The 20,432-nt window shown below is 37.0% G+C and overlaps 1 protein-coding gene across 2 annotated transcripts in view; it reads left to right on the top strand.

Annotated features, from left to right (window-relative positions):
• The first annotated feature begins 53 nt into the window (after nt 1–53).
• The window catches only part of MOSMO (modulator of smoothened), a 92,204-nt gene continuing 71,825 nt past the window's right edge, over nt 54–20,432 (top strand). Inside the window, exon 1 of one of the 2 annotated variants that reach the window (XM_044660244.1) lies at nt 54–159. In XM_044660244.1, coding sequence (XP_044516179.1) covers nt 54–159 — 106 coding nt within the window. The remainder of the gene's footprint in view (nt 160–20,432) is intronic. The other variant, XM_044660250.1, reaches the window with a different exon arrangement.

Below are 20,432 nucleotides of genomic sequence, written 5' to 3'. Positions count from 1 at the left end.
CGGCGAGTCCCGGGGCCGGGGGGAGGGGGGGAGGGGGGAGTGGGGACGGGGAGATGGATAAACTGACCATCATCTCAGGATGTCTCTTTTTGGCCGCGGACATCTTCGCCATCGCCAGCATCGCCAACCCCGACTGGATCAACACCGGGGAGTCCGCCGGTGAGCGGGCAGGGGGCGGGGCTGCGGGCTGGGCCGGGCCGGGGTGCGGGGAGTGCTGAGGAGGGGAGAGATGAGAATTGAGGAGGGGATAGACACTGGAGTTGAGAAGGGGACAGATGAGATTTGAAAAATAGAGGAGAAAAAGAGAGACACTGGGACTGAGGAGAGATGAGAATTGAGAAAGGGAGAGATGTGAGCGAGGAGAAGAGACACTGGGGCTGAGGCAGAGAGAGATGAGAACTGAAGCAGGGAGAAATGAGAGCTGAGAAAGGGAGAGATGAGGAGGAGAGACACACTGGGGATTAGGAGGGGAGAGATGAGAGCTAAAGAGACACTGGAGCCGAGGAGGAGAGAGTTGAGAACTGAGAAAGGGAGAGATGAGAAAGAAGCAAACACTGCGGCTGAGGAGGAGATTGAGGAGGGAGGGAAGAGTGGGGCTGAAGAGGAAGAGAGACTGGGATTGAGGAGGAGAAAAAGCTAAAAAGGGATCAGGAGAAACCAGAGATGAGAATGAGACCGAGGGGAGAGATCAGAAGAGGAGACTAAGGCTGAGAAGGAAAAAGGAGAGGAGACCAAGCTAAGGAAGAGACATAAGGGCTGAGGATGTCAGAGAAGTCAAGAAGTCAGAAGGGAAACCAGAGCAAAGAAGGAGAATGAGGAGAAACTAGCTGAGAAACCAATTGAGTAGGAGAAAAAAATGAGATCAGTAGGGTTATCCTGAACTGGGGAGGAGAATAAGGGGAACACACCAGGTTTGAGGAAGGAAAAGATCAAGAGGAGAGACTAGGACTGAGGAGGAGAATGAGATGAGAAGAGAGATCAGGAAAGAGGCTAGATATGAGAACAATGAAGAAAGACCAGGGCTGAGGAGAAGGTGGAGGCTACTGAGGCTGAGGAGGAGAGACTCTGCTTGAAAAGAGGAGACCAAGGTTGGGTAAGAAAATGAGAAGAGTCCACAGGGCTGAGTGAGGAAATGAGGGGAGGTGGAGCTGAGGAGGAATGATTGGTGAGGAGGAGACCTTAATGTAGACTTGATTTATCCAGAAATGGAGAGGGCCTGGCTTTAACCTCACTGTCTTAGGGATGGAGAAGGGAGGGAAGAAGAGGTGCAAGGAATCTGAGAAAGTAGAAAGTAATTGGGGATTGATGGGGCATGGAGGGGCCCCCAAGAGATCCAGAATGTAGATAAACAGGACTTTGGGTTTCAATGAGGAGACCTGAAGAAAGAAAATCCTGGAATCTGAGGAGTGGGAAGGAGATCTTCGAAAGAAATGTAACAAGGATGTGATGTGAAGGGGATATAGGGAGAAGAAGAGGTGAGCAAGACAGTGCCCTGAAATGAATACTTAAATATGTTTTGAGAGATATGGAAAAGTGAGGGAATGGAATTAGTACAGGTTTAATACTCAAAGAAGTGTGAGAGCAGGCAAGGCTTTGAAAGAGAACAGGGCAATAAAACTAGGGAGGCCAGGGTTAATAGTGTCTGCTGATGAAAGGAAGCTAGGAAAACTGATGTCCTAGGCATGGTGGCATATCAGAACTCTGCACAAAATCTTTATCTACTTCTTAACAGCTTTTGAATTACATGTAGATTTAGGTTTTCGCTTTGAAGTGTGTTATAATTTTGTTGTTTTTTAAAACCCCAAATCAATAATAATAAACCTAATTTATGTTCTATTTTTTGTTCTGTTATATCATAGTAAAATAATACATTAGAATTGCAAGGGTTCCCAGTAACTGCAGAGTCTGCTAGAAATTTCAAGGCTCTAAGTCTCTGAAGTGTCTTTACCATCAGTGTTTTCTAGCCCACTATCCTAAAATTTGTGTTTTGGGGAATGGGTTCTCAGAGAAGACTATTCATTTTCTTTAGCTGATATAAGCAACAGAAGAGCTAACTGAAGTGGTTTTTAAGTTAATGAGCTCACTTTAAAATTGTCAGTTCAGTAGATGTTATGGGGATGGTGAAATATTAATCTCTAAAAATGATTTATAAACATAAATGACTACTTGTCAAACTTGTGAAGTGCTTCTTACTATTCAGCAGTGTTTTTAGCTCTTTCAGAAATGGCAGCAGCGAAGGACATTTCTTCTCTGCCAAGATACATCACCACTACCACCCTCTCCCCTCCATAGACCATATAACTTAAAATTATACCATCAGATTTTTTGCTTATTGATAGAAAAGTGTTTGGATCCTGTTGGCTACATGGTTTTAGCAAAGCTCATAATTACAAAATGTATGACAAAAGTAGTTAGTACTTTGAAATTCAAGCATAACAATATCATAGTCTTATGTGTCTGTAAATGCTTCTAGTTTATACAGTTAAACCTAAAAAGACTAGCTCATAATCTCTGGTTTGTTTGTTGTTGTTGTTGTTGTTTTTGTCTTGATTCTGTCTCTTGTCCCTGGATTGGTATTACTTATGGGGCCTTCTGCTATTTGTAGAGTTTCTGTTCAACTAGTCAGTCTGTAAAGGTATATAGCAAAGGAAAAATGTAGAAATGACTGAAGGAAAAGTTCCAGGCATGTAGAATGTCCTTACAGTTTTCAGAATTCCAGTTTCATAAATAAAACCTTATCAAAAAAATTATAGTCTTAGAAAGACAAAACTGGTGACTAGTAAAAATTAGTATTCTAAATACTAGAATCTAGAATGCTAAAAAATTGTATTCTAAAAGGCACTAGTCAATGTAGTACCATAGGTATCATACACTTTTTAGTTAAAAAGTGAAATTTAAACTGTTTGTAGACATTGCTGGAAATAAGGCAATAATGGAGAGAAAAAACCCAAACCTAAAATTAGTGTAGGATAAGGCTATAGCAGTGGTTCCCAAAAACTTTTTTGGCCTACTGCCCCCTTTCCAGAAAAAATATTACTTAGCTCCCCTGGAAATTAATTTAAAAAAAATTTTAATAGTAATTAATAGGAAAGATAAATGCACCTGTGGCCATCACTGCTTCCCTGGATTGCTGCAGCACCCATCAGGGGTCAGTGGCACCCACTTTGGAAATCACTGGGCTATAGGTATTGGACTTGTGATTTCTTTGGTATAGAGCAGTAGTTCTCAAACCTTTTGGCCTTAGGACCCTGTTTGACTTTAAAAATTGGAGGAGGTGGGGCAACCCTGACCCAAAGTACTTTTGTTAATAAAAGGTTATTTATATCAATATTTACTGAATTAAAAATGAAAATATCTTAGTATTTATGGCTTTGACCTTACAACCTCCCTGAAAGGGGATCTCTAGGAGCTTCTGGATCATATTTTGAGAACCTAGTGAAGAACTTCCTATACCAATGCAATTTCTTTACAACTTAGAGACTGGAGGTTAAGTGACCTACCTAGAATCACATAGCCAGAATTGTTATAAGGAAGATAAGTTTGTAATTCTCAATCAGTTATCCAAGGACAGCACTGCAATGGTTATGTGTTTGGAACAATACTTAAATTAAGCTAAAGCAAGTGGATTTTAAAACATCATTAAAGACAGATCAACCTCTCAAAATTCAGATCAAGGGGCTATTACTGTAAGAATAGGAACTGTCTTATAGGCCCACCTGTATATATTTTGTGTTTGTTCTTCTGTATTATTAATGCTGCTGAGATATAGGAAATTTACCCCTTGTAGTTGTGTTTTTTGCTCAGAATATAAATGAAAGTTCATTAATCTCTTTGGGAGCTCGGAGTTGACTGAAGACATCATATTATAGTAACATGTGAATTGATTTAAAGCTATTTCAAGATATAATCAAACCAAAACATTAAATTTTTAAATTGTATGTGTAGAAAAAGAAATTTTTTAATGAACATTTAATAGGTTTTAATGAATTTTAATAGGTAAATTCATGAAAACCTAGGTGAGATTTCAAAATTTTAATATTACAAATTGAAAATAACCCAAAACTACATGAGAAGTGAAAATGGTATAATTAGAGAATTTTGCTATTTTTAAGCTGAGTGATTATTGCAGTATTTCTTTTCTTTTGTTTTTGGTTTACTTTCTGTATTTGTCTAGAGAATAGACATCCACATTTTTTTTCTTATTGGTAATGATGCAAATCTAAGACTTCTATTTCTAGGATGTGAGGAGAAAGTTTAGCCTTATTCCAGTAAAAGCTCTTTGTTGAAGTAGTGTTTGCCTTTGTTATTTTTAAGTTAGGTAAAAAGCTTTCAGTGGAAGAGGAAAGTTTTGGGTTCCAGTCCTAAAATTATTTTATCCCTTACTGATATTCTTATTATATTACTTATTCTTCTTTAAAGAGTTAATTTTTGTAAAGTGGTAAGCTGAATATAATGGTTTTTGGTGATTAAAAACTTGCTCAGTATCTAAAGTGATCCCTTATTGAGGAATTCCTATTCAGAAGGGAATTCAGTAGTCATCTTCTGGCAGGATTATACCATCAATAAACTTTTCTTAGCAGATGGGATCTCCTTAGGAAAATTCTACACTTTCCCCAGGAGACTACTGCAGTGCAGGAAAGAGTTCTTTTTGTCTACTCAGAATTTTTCTTCTAATAATTGAAGTCCATTTATTTTTTTTAATTCTCAGAGAAGTTCATTATCATTTTCCCAACAAAATCCTGCTTATCATCTTCCTAAAACAACATGCACTTTTAAAGTATTGACTATGTGTAAGGTAGCCCTGGGCATACAAAGACAAAAATATCATCCCTGCCCCAAAGGTGCTCACAATTGAAGGACAAAATACATTTAAGTATTCAGGTTGGGGCATCTTGTCCACCTCCCTTTATTCCCTTATCTCCTTAACATCCTTCTGTTACACTTCCTTCATAGGCTTTAGACTTCTTAGACACCAGGATTTCCTCTCAGTAATGGTGAACCTTTTAGAAACCACATGCCCAAACTGCAACCCTCATGCTGCATGTGAGCCACCTTCTTTCCCCAGACAGGGAAGGGAGGAAGTGCTCCCATTGGGCTGCTGGGAAGAGAGTTGGGCAATATGAAAAATGGCCTCAGGTGCTGTGGAGAGTGGAGCACGTGTGCCATAGGTTTGCCAACACATTTAGGGCATGCTGCCTCTCTTTATACTCTAGGACAGTGATGGTAAACCTTTTAGAGGGGCGAATGATATGAGAAATGTCCTCAGTCTTGAGTGGAGATGGGGAGGGGCACAGCCTGGCCCTGCCTCCCTCTGGCTTTCTAGTAATGATCTCTGGTGTGTGCCCACACTAGTGCCCCCTCTAGCATGCATTCCGTAGCTTCACCACGGGTATGGGGCCCCTCACTGAAATTGAGTCCTGGTTACCTGTGTTTTAGGTCTCTAGAATGTATGTTATCTGTACTTAGTAAGTTGGAAGTAATCTTAGAGGGAAGGCAAAAGCAATTGAGAGGTTTCAAAAGGTCTTTTGCAGAAGGTCGAATTTGAGTGAAACTTGGAGACTAAGATAAAGGAAGGAGAGCATTCTAGGCATGGGGGCAGCAAGTGAAAAGTTGTGGAGGAAGGAGATGGAGCACTGTGTGCAAGGCATAGCAAGACAGCCAGTATTGCTCATTTTAGTTATGTCAAAGGGAATATGGTATAAAAATTCTGGGAAAGTAGGAAGGGGCTGAGTTGTAAAGAACTATAATACTAAACAGCATTTTATATTTGAACTTGAAAGTAATAGAGAGCCATGGGACTTTGGGTTGGGGAGTAATACAGTCAAACCTGCACTTTAGGAAAGTGACTTTGGGAACTGGACGAAGAACTGGAGGGGGAAAGAGACTTGAGGTTTGAAGACCAACCACAAGGTTTTTGTATTAGCCTGGTATGAGCAAATACAGTCTTGTACCAGTGTGGTGGCTGTGTGAGTAGAGAAAAGGCGAAATATGAGATGTTGTGAAGGTATGATCAACAGGATTTAGCAACAAATTGGATTGGGGGGAGGGTGACTGGGGAGTCAGGAATAATATCTAGATTGGGAGTCTGGGTGGCTAAAAAGAAGATGGTGACCTCAGCAGTAAAAGGGAAGTTCAGAAGAGGGAAGGATTTTGGAAGAAAGATAATGACATTGTATGGGGATAGGGGGCTTATTGAGTTTAAGATGTCTACAGAACATTCAGTTTTAGATGTCTAATACATAGAAACAAGGTCAAGTTAGGATAGAAGTTAGGTCTTGAAAATAGATCTAAGAATTATCTGGGTAGAGATGATAATTGAATCCATGGGAGCTGATGAGATCACCAAGTGAAATAGTATAGAGAATAGAGTCCAGAACAGACTCTTGGGGGACACTCACAGGTATGTGAATGAAGATCCAGGAAAGGAGACTAAGAAGGAGCATTCTGACTGGTAGGAGGAGAATCAGGAAAGCATAGTGTCACAAAAGCCTAGCAAAAGAGGAGCCAGCAAAAGAGTGTTTGTATCAAAGTCTGCAGAGAGGTCAAGAAAGTTGAAGTTTAGGGGGCAGCTGGGTAGCTCAGTGGATTGAGAGCCAGGTCTAGAGACGGGAGGTCCTAGGTTCAAATTTGACCTCAAATACTTCCTAGCTGTGTGATCTTGGGCAAGTCATTTAGTCCTTACCACTCTTCTGCCTTGGAACCAATACATAGTATTGATTGTAAGGTGGAAGGTAAGGATTTAAGAAAGAAAGATAGTTGAGGGTTGAGAAAATGCCATGAAGTTTAAGAGTTGAAAGATCTTTGGAGAGAGTAGTTTTAGTTAAATAATAAGATTGGAAAGGTAGACTTCATAGGGTTTAGAAGAGAGTAGAGGCACCAGTTGTAGATTGCTTTTGAAAGGAGTCTGGCCATAAATGGGAGGAGAAATATAGGACTGTCATTTAGGGGGACATGGTCAGGATCAAGTAAAGATTTTTTTTAAAAAGCTAGGTAATACTTAAGTGTGTTTGCAAGCAGCAGGAAAGCACTTAGTAGACAAGGAAAGATTGAAGATTAGTGAGATAGGGTGATGGAAGGAGTAATCTTCTAGAGGAGACAAGATATAACGGCATGAAGTAGATATGTTGAGGGGTTTTCCTTGACAAGTGGAATGGACTATTTCATATGTTAAAAGTTGAAGGAATTGATGTCTAATTGGTTGTTGGTAATGTGAGATTATAGATCAGGAAAGAGGACCAGAAATGTCACAGACTAATTTCTCTCATTTCTTTAAGCCCAAGATTCTCATCTGTTTATGAGGAAGAGTTACTTTTTGTTTCCCCTAAAATTTGAGATCTGCTGGGTAAATGGCTTGTACGTAAAGGGGGAGGAGGACTTGTTTGTCATTCTCAGTTGTATTTCCCTGTTGGGGAATCCTGGAACACTTCCAAGATGTAATGGTAGATCACAGCTAACTAAACTATTACTTAAGTAGCTGGATTTTTCCTGCCTTACCATCAATAAGAAATTTAAAATTATAATAATTCAAAATCTGATCAATAATAACTCCATTTTTCAAAGGTGATAACCTCAGTTGTCCAAAAGATATTTTGGCATGAGGAACATTATCAGTAATCTAAGTAATCATTTAAAAAATTACTCTTAATTTCATTTTTGTTAATTAAAGCGACTAATAGTAGTAGAAAAATAGAAATCTATGTATCCTACAGTAACAAAGTCTTTAGGCAAACAAACTTAATTTTAAGTAAAGTTGACAGTAAAGATGCGGGAATGAGGGTTGGACAGATCCGTGATTTTATTTTATTGATCTTTGTGATAGAGGTAGACAACTGGTGAGCAGCCCTTGCAGTGAGTTGTGGAGGAGGAGGGTTGGGAACCTAGGATATTAGCAGACAAATAACAAATGGAGATTGGCCCAAAAAAAGGAAAGGAAAGAAAATAAATGCTATAGAATCATGTTAGCTTCTAAGTTCATAAAATGATCATTATTATTGAAACATTTGATTGTCACAGCTTTTTTGTATAATTTTCTGAAAAGTTAGATGTGAAAAGAAATGTCAGGAAGTCTAGGCTCATCTAAGAAGCTTTGTTACTGCACTGTTCATCTCACAACAGAGCAGAATTTTTTTTTTATCCTTGTTCTTTATGTATATTATACATATATATTATATGATGTATATTTGCTTCACAATGAAAGTTGATTTTAACTGTTATTGTTCAGTATGAGGAGAGACTACATAGTCATTTTTAGCAGTAATTTAGTGCTTATTGGGAAACAAGCAAATATAAGAAATGAGAAGCGACCGGTTTTATGCTTTGCTGGAGCAGATAGAGGTTTTCAGAACAGGAAGGCTTTCTCCTAATTCATTAAACTGAAGTTATTTGATAGCTTTAATAACTGATGTTTTGTTTCTTCCAGATTGAATTTATCTTTTTTTTCAAGCATTCTGAGGTTTTCAAGTTGATATAGGTATTGAAACAGTATGTTCTCTACAGTTCATTTAACTCAGATTTTTTAGGTGTATTTAGAAGTTGACAGTTTATTAAGTTTTTCATTTAGTTGAGAACCAAAGGGAGGATTTGACTAGTAATAATTATATTTGAAATTCCTCCCAACATCTCAAAATCACCTTTGAAATGAACAAAAAAACTTACTTCCTCATGGAAATCTTGTCCAAATGGTGTAACTACTTGTAGTTCCAGCTTAAAGGATAAGAACTCTTCTGGTTGTCATTAGGGTGATGTAGCTATTATAATAGGACAGCTTCTGAAAATTAATTTTTATCCATTTCATGGCTTTTGTATAGTTTACCTAGTGGCTCATATTATGACCTCTCAGTCATTCTACTCAGGCAACTAATGAAGTGCTGATGTTTATGAAACTGTTATTGTTATAGTGTAAATTACAGCTTAATCATGCAGTTTGAATGGGTAATTATTCACACAGTGACCTTCTTTTATACCTTTCCTCTAAGTAGCCCAAGAGATAAGGCTATGTAGTAACAAGACTGAATGTAGGTGGTAAGTTTCTTATTTACATCTTAAATTATTTGTTAATGATTTATGTGCTACATTTATTTTCCTCTGGTTGTCAAGTGTTTTCCTGAGCATGCTTTGTTGGTATTCAGATTTTTCCAAGTATTTGTATATTATTCACTTTGTATCGCCTTTGGTAGATTATTTTACAAAACTATTCCAATTAGAGATATAGCAGATTTTCTATTTCAAGAGGCAAAATTTGGCAGGGCCTTAGTCACTCCTTGCTTTAGGGGAGGCAAGGCCAAGATTGTTATTAGAATACCAGAGAAGAATTGACAAGTGCAAAGAGTGTATCTAAAAATCACTAAAGATCAAATTTATCCTTAAGCACCTCTGGGATCTGTGCTTTACCCTGTGCTGTTTAGTCAGTCATTTAGTCATTATTTAGTATGCTAAACACTAGGAATATTTCAAAAGGCAGAAAAACAGTCCCTACTCTCAAGGAGCTCACAGTCATTTAAATGAGAGAGACAAACATGCAAACAACTATGTACAAGATATATAAAAGCTAAATTAGAAGGTAAAGGGAGAACACTAAGATTAAGAAGTATAAAGAAAGGCTGCATGCAAGAAGGTTGGGCTTTAGCTGAGATCTGAAGGAAGCTAGGGAAACTAGAAAGCAGAGATGAGGACAGAGTGAATTCTTGGCATGGTTGGACAGCCAGTGAAAATGCTTAATGTCCAGAAATGGAATGTCTTGTTAGAAGCAGCAAGGAAGCCATTGTTACATGGAAAGGAGGATGATGGGAAGGCATCAGGTTATGAAGGACTTTAAAAACCAAACAGAGAATTTTATATTTGATCCTGGAGATGAGAGGAGCCATTGAATTTTATAAAAGGGTGATATGGTCAAATCTGTGTTCCAGAAGATCAATTTGACAGCAGAGTAGAGGATAGATGGAAATGAGGAGTCACTTGAAGCACAGAAAATACTAATTAGACTATTGTAATATCTAAGCATCAGGTGATGAGGGCCTATATCAAAGTGGTTGTAGTATCAGATAAGGAAACATAGATATTATGAAAACAAAAACTACAGAACTCAACATCTGATTGGATATGAGGGATGAGTAGCAATGAAGAATCATGGATGATATCTAGGTAGGAAGCCTTCATGACTGAGTTGGTGGTGATTCTACTAACAGTAATGGGAAATTGGTAAGAAGAAAAGATTTGAAGGATAAAAGGAATGAATTCTATTTTGGACATGTTGGTTTTAAGATGAATACAGGACATTTAGTTTAGGATGTCTGATAGGCAGTTGAGATGTGAAACTGGGTGTGAAGGCCTGGATAAATATATTTGAGAATCATCTATATAGTGATGATAATTAAAATCACGAGAACTGATGAGATCACCAATTGAAAGAACATAGGAGAAGAAAAGGGCCCAAGACAGTTTTGAGGGATGTGCACATTTATTGTTTTTGCTGGATGAAGCTCCAGTATAGATGGTATTCTCATCAGATTTGCAGATGACACAAAGTTGGGAGAGATAGTGAAAGGCCCAGTCAGACTCCAAAAAAATCTTGATAGTCTAGAATAGTGTCACACTCAAATAGAAACTTGCCATTAACTATACATAAGGAATGCTGCAGGCCATGTACTAACTTAGAAAATCACATATTAATTTTATCTCTTATTTATCAGCACTCACTGTATTTTTATTTATTTTGTAAAATATTTCCCAATTACATTTTAATGTATTTGGGGCCACAGTCTGGAGTGTTGTGGGATGCATGTGGCTGTGTTTGACACCTCTGAGTAAAACATTAGATTGAATCTAATAAAATTAAATTCAATAGGAATTTATACCTTATACTTGGATATAAAAACATCAACTTTACAAGTATAAAATGAGGACAGACAACATGAATAGAAAGCAATTGTTCTAAAAGAGATCTAGAAGTTTTAGTGGACTTCAAGCACAATATGAGTCAATACATGCAATGTGGCAGCCAAAAAAGCTAATGAGATCTTGGGCTATATTAAGAGAGGAATAGCTTCCAGAAATAAACAGGTGTTAGTCCCACTAACTCTGTTCTTGTCAGACTTCATCTGGAATTTTATGTTCAGTTCTGGGCTTTTTTGTTGTTTAGTCATTTCAGTCGTGTCCAATTCTTCATGACCCCATTTGAGTTTGATTTGGCAAAGATACTGGAGTATTTGCTATTTTCTTCTCCAGACAAAAAAAGAAACTGAAGCAAACAGGTTTAAGGGACTTGTCTATGGTCACGCAGCTAGTAAGTATTTGAGGTTAAATTTGAACTCAGATCTTCCTGACTCCAGGCCTAGCACTCTATACACTGTAGAATGCCTAGAAGAAAGCAACTAGGATGATCAGGGGCCTTGAGCACATGTATAAAGACTCATTGAAAGAAATAAGCATAGGTAGCCTAGAGAGGACTCAGTGAAGACCTACCTATTCTTAAGTATTTGAAGGGTTGTCTTAAAGGAGATGGATTAGAGTGGAAATTTGCAGGGGCAAATTTAAGCTTGCTATCAGGAAAAATTTAATAACAGTTTGAACTGCCCAAGGGGGAAATGGGCTTTCACAAGAGATTGTGGCTTTCTCTTCCTTGGGATGTCTTCATGCATAGTCTGGACTATGGATTCATTTGTCAAGGAGGGTACAGTGGATATTCCTACTGTGTATAGCCTAGACTATATGGCTGCTAAGATCTCTTCCATTTCTTAAATTATATGATTCTGTTAGGATTTGCATTGAAAATATTCAGTATGTGAATTTTTAATCATAATTTTTAGCAGTGATGTATCCATAGAAACTTTTCTGCCTATTCTCTAATTTTTTGTAAATTGCAGCAAAGGAAATGTACCAAAGGTACACTATGTGACATAATTAAGTCAAATGAACTTCTTTGGCATCTATTGCTTAAAAAGAATCAAAAAGTTCAAGAATTACTTCATTAGTATAAAATGTATATAAATGTATATGTGAGTATATATTGACATGTAAAAATAATAATTAGCATTCTATAATGCTTTAAGATTGTGTTTATATGAAATTTCACTGCACAATTTATAATTCAATTTTGAAATAAACTAATATTTCCTTGGGTCACTACTAAATTACATTTATGTACATAGTATGTATATTTGTATGTGTAATACATTAAATATATTCATAAATAGTTGTAGGGAAAGAGGACTCACATGGTGGGGTTTCTAGCTTTGCTATAAATAAAAGGTAACATTTGGCTTTGTGACACTTGCTGCTGTGTATATTGAGCAAAATGACAGCTGTTGAATTTTAATATGGAGCTGTTCAACTCTAGACCATGACCTATCTTTAGAGAATGAGAAAAAGTAGAGTAGAAACTCAGTTGGTTAAATCAAGCAAGAAATGTGGGAGAGGGGTCATTTCATGAGGCTTTGCTATTTCTAATGTAATCACAGCGAGGCTGTTCACCTGGAACATTAGATCAAGTTTCACAGCCACGGTAATAGAAGCTCTTTCCAGGTGTAGTTAGACTGTGCCCATATCAGTTTTGTTGATCAGGAAGTCACTGCTCTTTAATTTTTTTATTTACCAACAGTATCTAAGATCCTCTGTTTTGGATTACCAGCAATAAAATTTTATTTATATCATCTTTTTTGCTGAAATTAACCTTACTGAAAAAAAGCTAGAAATGGTAACTGTGTAACTTCACTCAGTGAAGACCTATTCTTAAGTATTTGAAGGGTTGTCTTAAAGGAGATGGATTAGAGTGGAAATTTTACAATCCCACTTATTCCTCAGTACTGAACAATAGACTTTTAACTTCTTGTAAATTCCAGCCTCTCCCTCCATTGTTAGCAACCTCTCTTGCTTTGAGATTCACTCTATCCAGTTATATCATTTAATCTAGATTCCAATCTCACTATTCTACTGGTCATTTCTCTTACTTTCTTAAGGGATTTGATACTTTATGATCTTTCCTTTCCTTTCTCCCCAACTCCCTCTTGCACTAGGAAGCTACAACATACATGCTAATGTTCCCTGAAAGTAAACTCCTAGTCTCCTGGTTTCTCAGTCTTATTAATTCCCATGACCTTTTCTGTTGTACCACAGCCACATATAGAATAAATAAGTGATCTCACCTTTGATCTCTCATATATCATATATAAATATAACCATCTCTCATCATTTATGGGGGCTAAGGGTACAGGACCCCCACAAATGTGAAAAACCTTTGATAACTCTAGGCTCCACTCCAAACCTTTATTTTTAATAATTCTGATCATACTTATTTAACTTATAAAACAAGTAGAACAGTACACTGCACCCCTAAAAAAGTTGCAGTTTCTATGGGGAGAATAGTATCTCATACTATGCAGAGGCTTCATAGCCTTAACAGATCTTCTTCTCCTCTTCAGTGATCACTAAGAGAAGAAATCATGGGACTGAGCCTGGATGTAGAGAAACAAAGAGGTGGAGTTCCCAAAGAAATGCACTGAAACTTTATTTATTTTTTAATTTATTTAGACTTTTTCCATGGTTACATGATTCATGATTATTCCCTCCCCTCTCTGGATCTGACAGGCAATTCCACTGGGTTATACATGTACCATTGTTCAAAACTTATTTCCATATTATTCATATTTGCAATAGAGTGATCTTTTAAAGCTAAAACCCCAATCATATCCCCATCGAACCACACGATCAGTCATGTTTTTCTTCTGCATTTCTACTCCCACAGTTCTTTCTCTGGATTTGGATATCATTCTTTCTCATAAGTCCCTCAAAATTGTTCTGGTTCATTACATTGCTACTAGTAGAAAAGTCTATTACATTTGAGTGCACTCAAAATGTAACTGTAACAAATGTACATATACTTATTCTATTAAGTGATAACAGATGAATTTATGACCAATTTTTTGTTTTCTTTACAACCATGTGTCATCTGTGATAGTATGCCTCAAATCTCCAAAAATGTCCATTTGATTATCAGTGATCAACCCACAAATAACCAACATCACAAATATGAAACCCACGAATATTAAAGTATGACTTTTTTCTTCTTCCATGTTGAGAATTCTGAAATTTGTTTATCTGATCATATCTTATAATTCCATCTCTCTGTGTGCCATCCCTTCTCTAAAAACTTATTCTTTACACCCACCATGATCTTTAGTCCTTCTAACTCTCTGTATTCTCCCAGACTATTACCATTGTTTTTGCTTCACTTTCTTCACTTCTCATTCTCAGCACTGTAGATAACCATTTCAGCACTGTATTTCTCTACGCTCAAGACCCTTGCCACTGTGTCCTATCACCTCTCATGCTTTGCCAAATTTCAACCCTGGATTACTTCTACCATCACTTTCTCCACTCCTTATGTGTTGTACTAGAGGAAGTCGGGCAACTGTGCTAAAAATACTAATTTATGTTATCTAATCTCAACTGGCCTCTCACTTAGTCCTTCCTTAATTAATTTTGAATTTCTTTTCTATAGAGGCTGTTCCATACCTTTTCTTTTAAAGCCTTCCTTCCATCCTTGCTTTCCACTCTTAAAGGACTTTGATTTATATTTTGCTGAAAATATAGATGCCATTCTTCTTTCTCTTATTCTATTTCTCTTTTCTGTATTTCAAAACTACCTGATATTATTATTATTCCCTGTTCTCTCTTTTTACTGCAATCTCTGATAAAGAGATGGCCCTTTTCCTCACCCAGGTCTACTCTTCTAAACATATATCCTGGATCCCATACCTTCCTGTCTCTTCTTCAAATTGCTAACACAATCATAATATTTGTAAAGCACTTTGCCTGACAGAGAGTACATGTTTAATAAATATTTTTGCTTTCCCTTTTTGCCCATCTTCTCTCTTCCTATTGACTCTTTCCCTGCTGCCTACACATATGCCTTGATGACCTTCTTCCTAAAAAAATCCCCAAAAGACTCACGAGAACCTACCTATTCTTCAAACTATTTTCCTGCATTTCTCTATGCTCATAGAACCAAACTCCTAGAAAAAGCTGTCCACCATTATTGCTTGACTTTAATCTTCTCTCCTTTCTTAGTGCCTTGCAGTCTAGCTTTTGAATTGCATCTCAGTATTCAGAATGCTCTTTTGAAAGTTACCAGTGATTTCCTAATTGCCAGTTCTGATAGCCTTTTCTTGAGCCTCTTTATTCTTGACTTATCTCCAATATTTGATAAATAGTGTTCCCTTCCTCTACAGTTCAGCTAAAAACTACCTTTCTGGCCTGTCCTCACACATGAGATTCCCTTCCTTATGTCATCTTTGCACAGACTGTCTTCCATGCCTGGAATGCACTCTTTTTCTTCTTCTTAGAAACCCCATTTTCCTTCAGAGCTCAGCATAAACACCACCTTTTTTTGTGAAGCCTTTCTTGATTCCCTGTAAGTGTCTCCCTCCTGTAAGGAAAATTACTTTGTATTTATTTTATATACATTATACATATTTTTATACCTGACAGCCCCCCTGGGGTACTGGATAGAGAGCCAGCCTTGGAGTCAGAAATATTAGTGGTCATGCCCCACCTCTGACATGTTCTAGTTAGGAAAATCACCTAAACTTTCAGGACTCTAGGCAGTTCTCTAAGGTATTCTTAGCCTGTGAGTGTAAAATATGTGAATTTGTTGGGTTTTTTCAATATTTGATAATTATTTTTCAATATTTGATAATTAGTTTCTCTTATAATCCTATATATTTTATGCATGTAAAAGCATTCCGAGAAGAGGTTCATGACAGCTTCACCAAACTGTGGGACCTATGACCAGAAGAGGTTTAGAAGTCTTGACCTCAGGCTATAAGTTATTCTTGGTAAGAAGTTTCTTATATCAGTGAAATCAAAGGTCCAATCTCTGTCCCTATATAATATATATGTGTTACCTCTTCTATCTTTGTTTCCCATCATCACCTAGCATAGTGCACAACATGATAGATGTTTAATAAATGCTCATTAATTCTTACATGCATCCACAAATATCAAGAACTTACTTATGTTCAGGCTCTGTGCTGGCCACTTAGGGTATTGCAAAAGAGTAACATTTGTATAGATTTATAGTTACACATAAACTAAGAATGGATAGATCAATTATACTTGGGATGGTCAGGAAAGGCTCTGGAGGGAAGGATAAATGAGATTGAGATGGAGAAGGGTAAAGCATTCCATTTAAGGGTGAATACATAGCCCAAGTAAAGGCCTGGGAGGGTATACAAGTACAGGATAGGATTAGTAGGCAGTGAAAAGGCCATTTTGAAGAAGACAATTTATGTAAAGGAATACTAGAAGATAATCTTGAAAAAAAGTTATTTGAGTCAGATTGTGCTAGGCTGAATTTGAACTTTATCCTAAAGGCAATAAGAAACCATTGATAATTTTTAGTAGATTTTTATAAATGAAGTAAAGTTCTTAGGAAAGTGATTGACTAGAGACAGGGAAACTAATAGGCTACCATTATAATTATGTATCAGGCTCTGTGCTAGAGGAATACAAAATCCAAATAATGAAATAATCTCTACTGGAGTTTACATTCTTAAAAAAAAAAAGGATTACTTCCAAGATTTTGAGCCTGATTAAATGATAATTACAGTAATAGAGAGGAAGGGGATCCAGCTTGGAGTAAAAGTCATGAGTAGGGCAGCTGGGTAGCTCAGTGGATTGAGAGCCAGGCCTAGAGACCAGAGGTCCTAGGTTCAAATCCGGCCTCAGACACTTCCCAGCTGTGTGACCCTGGGCAAGTCACTTGACCCCCATTGCCTACCCTTACCACTCTTCCTTCCACCTATAAGTCAATACACAGAAGTTAAGGGTTTAAAATTAAAAATAATAATAATAATAATAAAAGTCATGAGTATTTCTTTAGGGATATGTTTGAGGTGACTTTATGAGGTAGCAGTGAAAATAGACTAGGACTCAGGAGAGAAGTAAAGGCCAGAGAGGGATTTGGAAGTTACATACAATAGGTAAGAGTGATGAAAAGGAGGCAAAATATTATGCCCTAGTGAGACTGTTACTTGTTCCAATATTGCTATTCTGAAAAAAGCAAGCTTATTGACCAAATTCAGTTTTAGTCTTTGCTGTCATGAAGAAAGGGGGAAAAAAGATTGGGAAGACAGAGTATAAGAAGTGTTTTAAATAATTTAGTAGCTCCAGTACTATTCATATAAAGAAAATTATTTCATTCCAAAAGTTTCAAGACCTTTTTGACAGAATCTTAAAATATATTTGCCCATAGAAACAGTGGAGTTTAGGGACTTCTTAAACAATTTTTGATTTTTTAAAATTAACAAGGATTTATTTTCCCCTTGCACCAAAGGAAAAAAAGAAAAAGAAAATCCACACCTTTGTAACAAATATGCAATGAAGAAAAAACAAATTTTCACTTTGGTCACATTCAAAAATGTATGTTGTAAATTGAACCTAGCTCCAAAAAGTCTTATTTAATAGCCTATAAGTTAGCTGAAATATAGTATATTTGTAATAAAAATTCATTGTTACAATACAAATATTCCGCTCAAGAGTACTAACTATAAAAAAGTTAGAAATAAGTTTAAATTATAGTAGAACCAAGATATTAAACTCTTTACATGTCATTCTATAGTAAGTTAAATACATACTTTGAAGGCTGTTTTATTGGGTGGTTATGTTTTTGTTTTTTAAATAAGAGTGAATTTAGGGACCAAAAATATGAATCTTAAGATCTTCTGCTTATTTAAAACAGATACTGTGAGACAGGCTATGTGAAATGTAGATTAGTGATGTACTTGCTTATGAAACCTCTCTTATGGCTAGTTCCTATTTTAGATAGATCTGTCTTATTTGGACTTTAAAGTATCAGAAAACAAATTTGTTGTTTGTTGAAGAGTTGATTGAATAAGAGTCCTTCATGGTATAATATATTTGAATATATAGTAATATTTCTAGTATCTGGTGGAAAGGTAAATAGCTGGACATCATCCATTTGCTTTGGAGGAACCATTTATTTAAAAAATCAATTAATTAAGAATATTTTTCCATGGTTACATAATTCGTGTTTTTTCCCTCCCCCCTCCCTTAGCTGACAAGCAATTCTCCTGGGTTTTACATGTATCGTCATTCACATTTGCATTTAAAGTCCAAATCCCCAATCCTTTACCCATCGAACCATGTGATCAATCATATCTTTTTCTTCTGTGTTTCTACTCCAACAGTTCTTTCTCTGGATATGGATAGTGTTCTTTCTCATAAATCCCTCTGTATTGTCCTGCATCATTGCATTGGTATCGGTCTCTGTGTGCAACGTTCTCTTGGTTCTGCCACTTTCACTCTGCATAAGTTTCTGGAGGTCTTTACAGTTCACATGGAATTCCTCATTCCATTTCATCATTCCTTTCAGCACAATAATATTCCATCACCATCAGTTACTACAATTTGTTCAGCCATTTCCCAATGGATTGACACGGACACCCCCTCATTTTCCAAATTTTTGCCACCACAAAGAGCACAGCTATATTTTTCTTTTCTTTTTTTTCCTTATTTTTCCTTGTTATCTCTTTGGGATACAACCCAGCAATGGTATGGCTGGATTAAAGGGCAGGCAGTCTTTTAAAGCCCTTTGAGCATAGTTCCAAATTGCCATCCAGAATGGTTGGATCAATTCACAACTCCACCAGCAATGTATTTGTGTCCCAATTTTGCCACAACTGCTCCAACATTTATTATTTTTCCTTACTGTCATATTGGCCAATCTCCTAAGTGTGAGGTGGTACCTCAGAGTTCTTTCAATTTGCATTTCTCTAATTGTGAGAGATTTAGAATACTTTTTCATGTGTTTATTGATAGTTTTGATTTCTTTATCTGAAAACTGCCTATTCATGTCCTTTGCCCACTTATCAATTGGGGAATGGCTTGATTTTTTGTACAATTGACTTATTTCCTTATAAATTTGAGAAATTAGACCTTTGTCAAAGGTTTTTTTTTATAAAGCTTTTTCCCAATTTGTTGCTTTCCTTCTAATTTTGTTTGCATTGGTTTTGTTTGTGCAAAACCTTTTTAATTTAATGTAATCAAAATTATTCATTTTACATTTTGTAATATTCTCTGTCTCTTGCTTGGTCTTAAATTATTTCCTTTCTCATAGATCTGACAGGTATACTATTCTGTGTTCACATAATTTACTTGTAATTTCCTTCTTTATATTTAAGTCATTTACCTATTCTGAATTTATCTTGGTATAGGGTATGAGATGTTGATCTAAACTAGTGGTTCCCAAACTTTTTTGACCTACTGCCCCCTTTTCCAGAAAAAATATTACTTAGGGCCCCTGGAAATTAATTTTGTTTTTAATTTTAATAGCAATTAATAGGAAAGATAAATGCACCTGTGGCCATCATCTCGCCCCGCCCCTTCCCCCCCCCAGATTGCTGCAGCACCTGCCAGGGGGCGGTGGCGCCCACTTTGGGAACCACTGATCTAAATCTAATCTCCCCCATACGGTTTTCCAATTTTTCCCAGCAGTTTTTGTCAAATTGTGGGTTCTTGTCCCAAAATCTGGGATCTTTAGGTTTATCATACACTATCTTGCTGAGGTCATTCACCCCTAGCCTATTCCATTGATCCATCCTTCTGTCTCTTAGCCAGTACCATATTGTTTTTTTTTATTAGACATTTATTAATATTCGTTTTTAACCTGTTTACATACTTTATGCCCCTACTTTCCCCTTCACCCCACCACTCTCCCCCCACCCATGGCCAACGCACTTTTTCACTGGTTGTAACATGCGTCCTTGTTCAGGGTCTATTTCCCATTCATGTCTGCCTCAGCCCATGCATTCAAGCAATTGTTTATCTTATATGTTTCCTCTCCTGCAGTCCTTCCTCTGAATGTGGGTAGCATCTTTACCATAAATCCCTCAGAGCTGTCTTGTGTCATTGCAGTGCTGCTGGTACAGGAGCCCATTACATTTGATTTTACCATAGTATATCAGTCTCTGTGTACAATGTTCTTCTGGCTCTACTCCTTTCGCTCTGCATCACGTCCTGGAGGTCTCTCCAATTTGCATTGAATTCTTCCAGTTTATTATTCCTTTTAGCACAATAGTATTCCATCACCCGCATATACCACAATTTGTTCAGCCATTCCCCAATTGAAGGACATACCCTCATTTTCCAGTTTTTTGCCACTACAAAAAGCGTAGCTATAAATATTTTCGTACAAGTCTGTTTATCTATGATCTCTTTGGGGTACAAACCCAGCAATGTTATGGCTGGATCAAAGGGCAGGCAGTCTTTTATAGCCCTTTGAGCATAGTTCCAAATTGCCAGCCAGAATGGTTGGATCATTTCACAACTCCACCAGCAATGCATAAATGTCCCGATTTTGCCACATCCCCTCCAGCATTCATTACTCTCCCCTTCTTTCATTTTAGCCAATCTGCTAG

The sequence above is a fragment of the Gracilinanus agilis genome, chromosome 1 (genome assembly GCF_016433145.1).
Source record: "Gracilinanus agilis isolate LMUSP501 chromosome 1, AgileGrace, whole genome shotgun sequence".
In the NCBI taxonomy this organism is placed as follows: domain Eukaryota; kingdom Metazoa; phylum Chordata; class Mammalia; order Didelphimorphia; family Didelphidae; genus Gracilinanus; species Gracilinanus agilis.
Note: the sequence above shows the minus strand (reverse complement) of the source record. Positions and strands in the feature narration are given on the sequence as shown.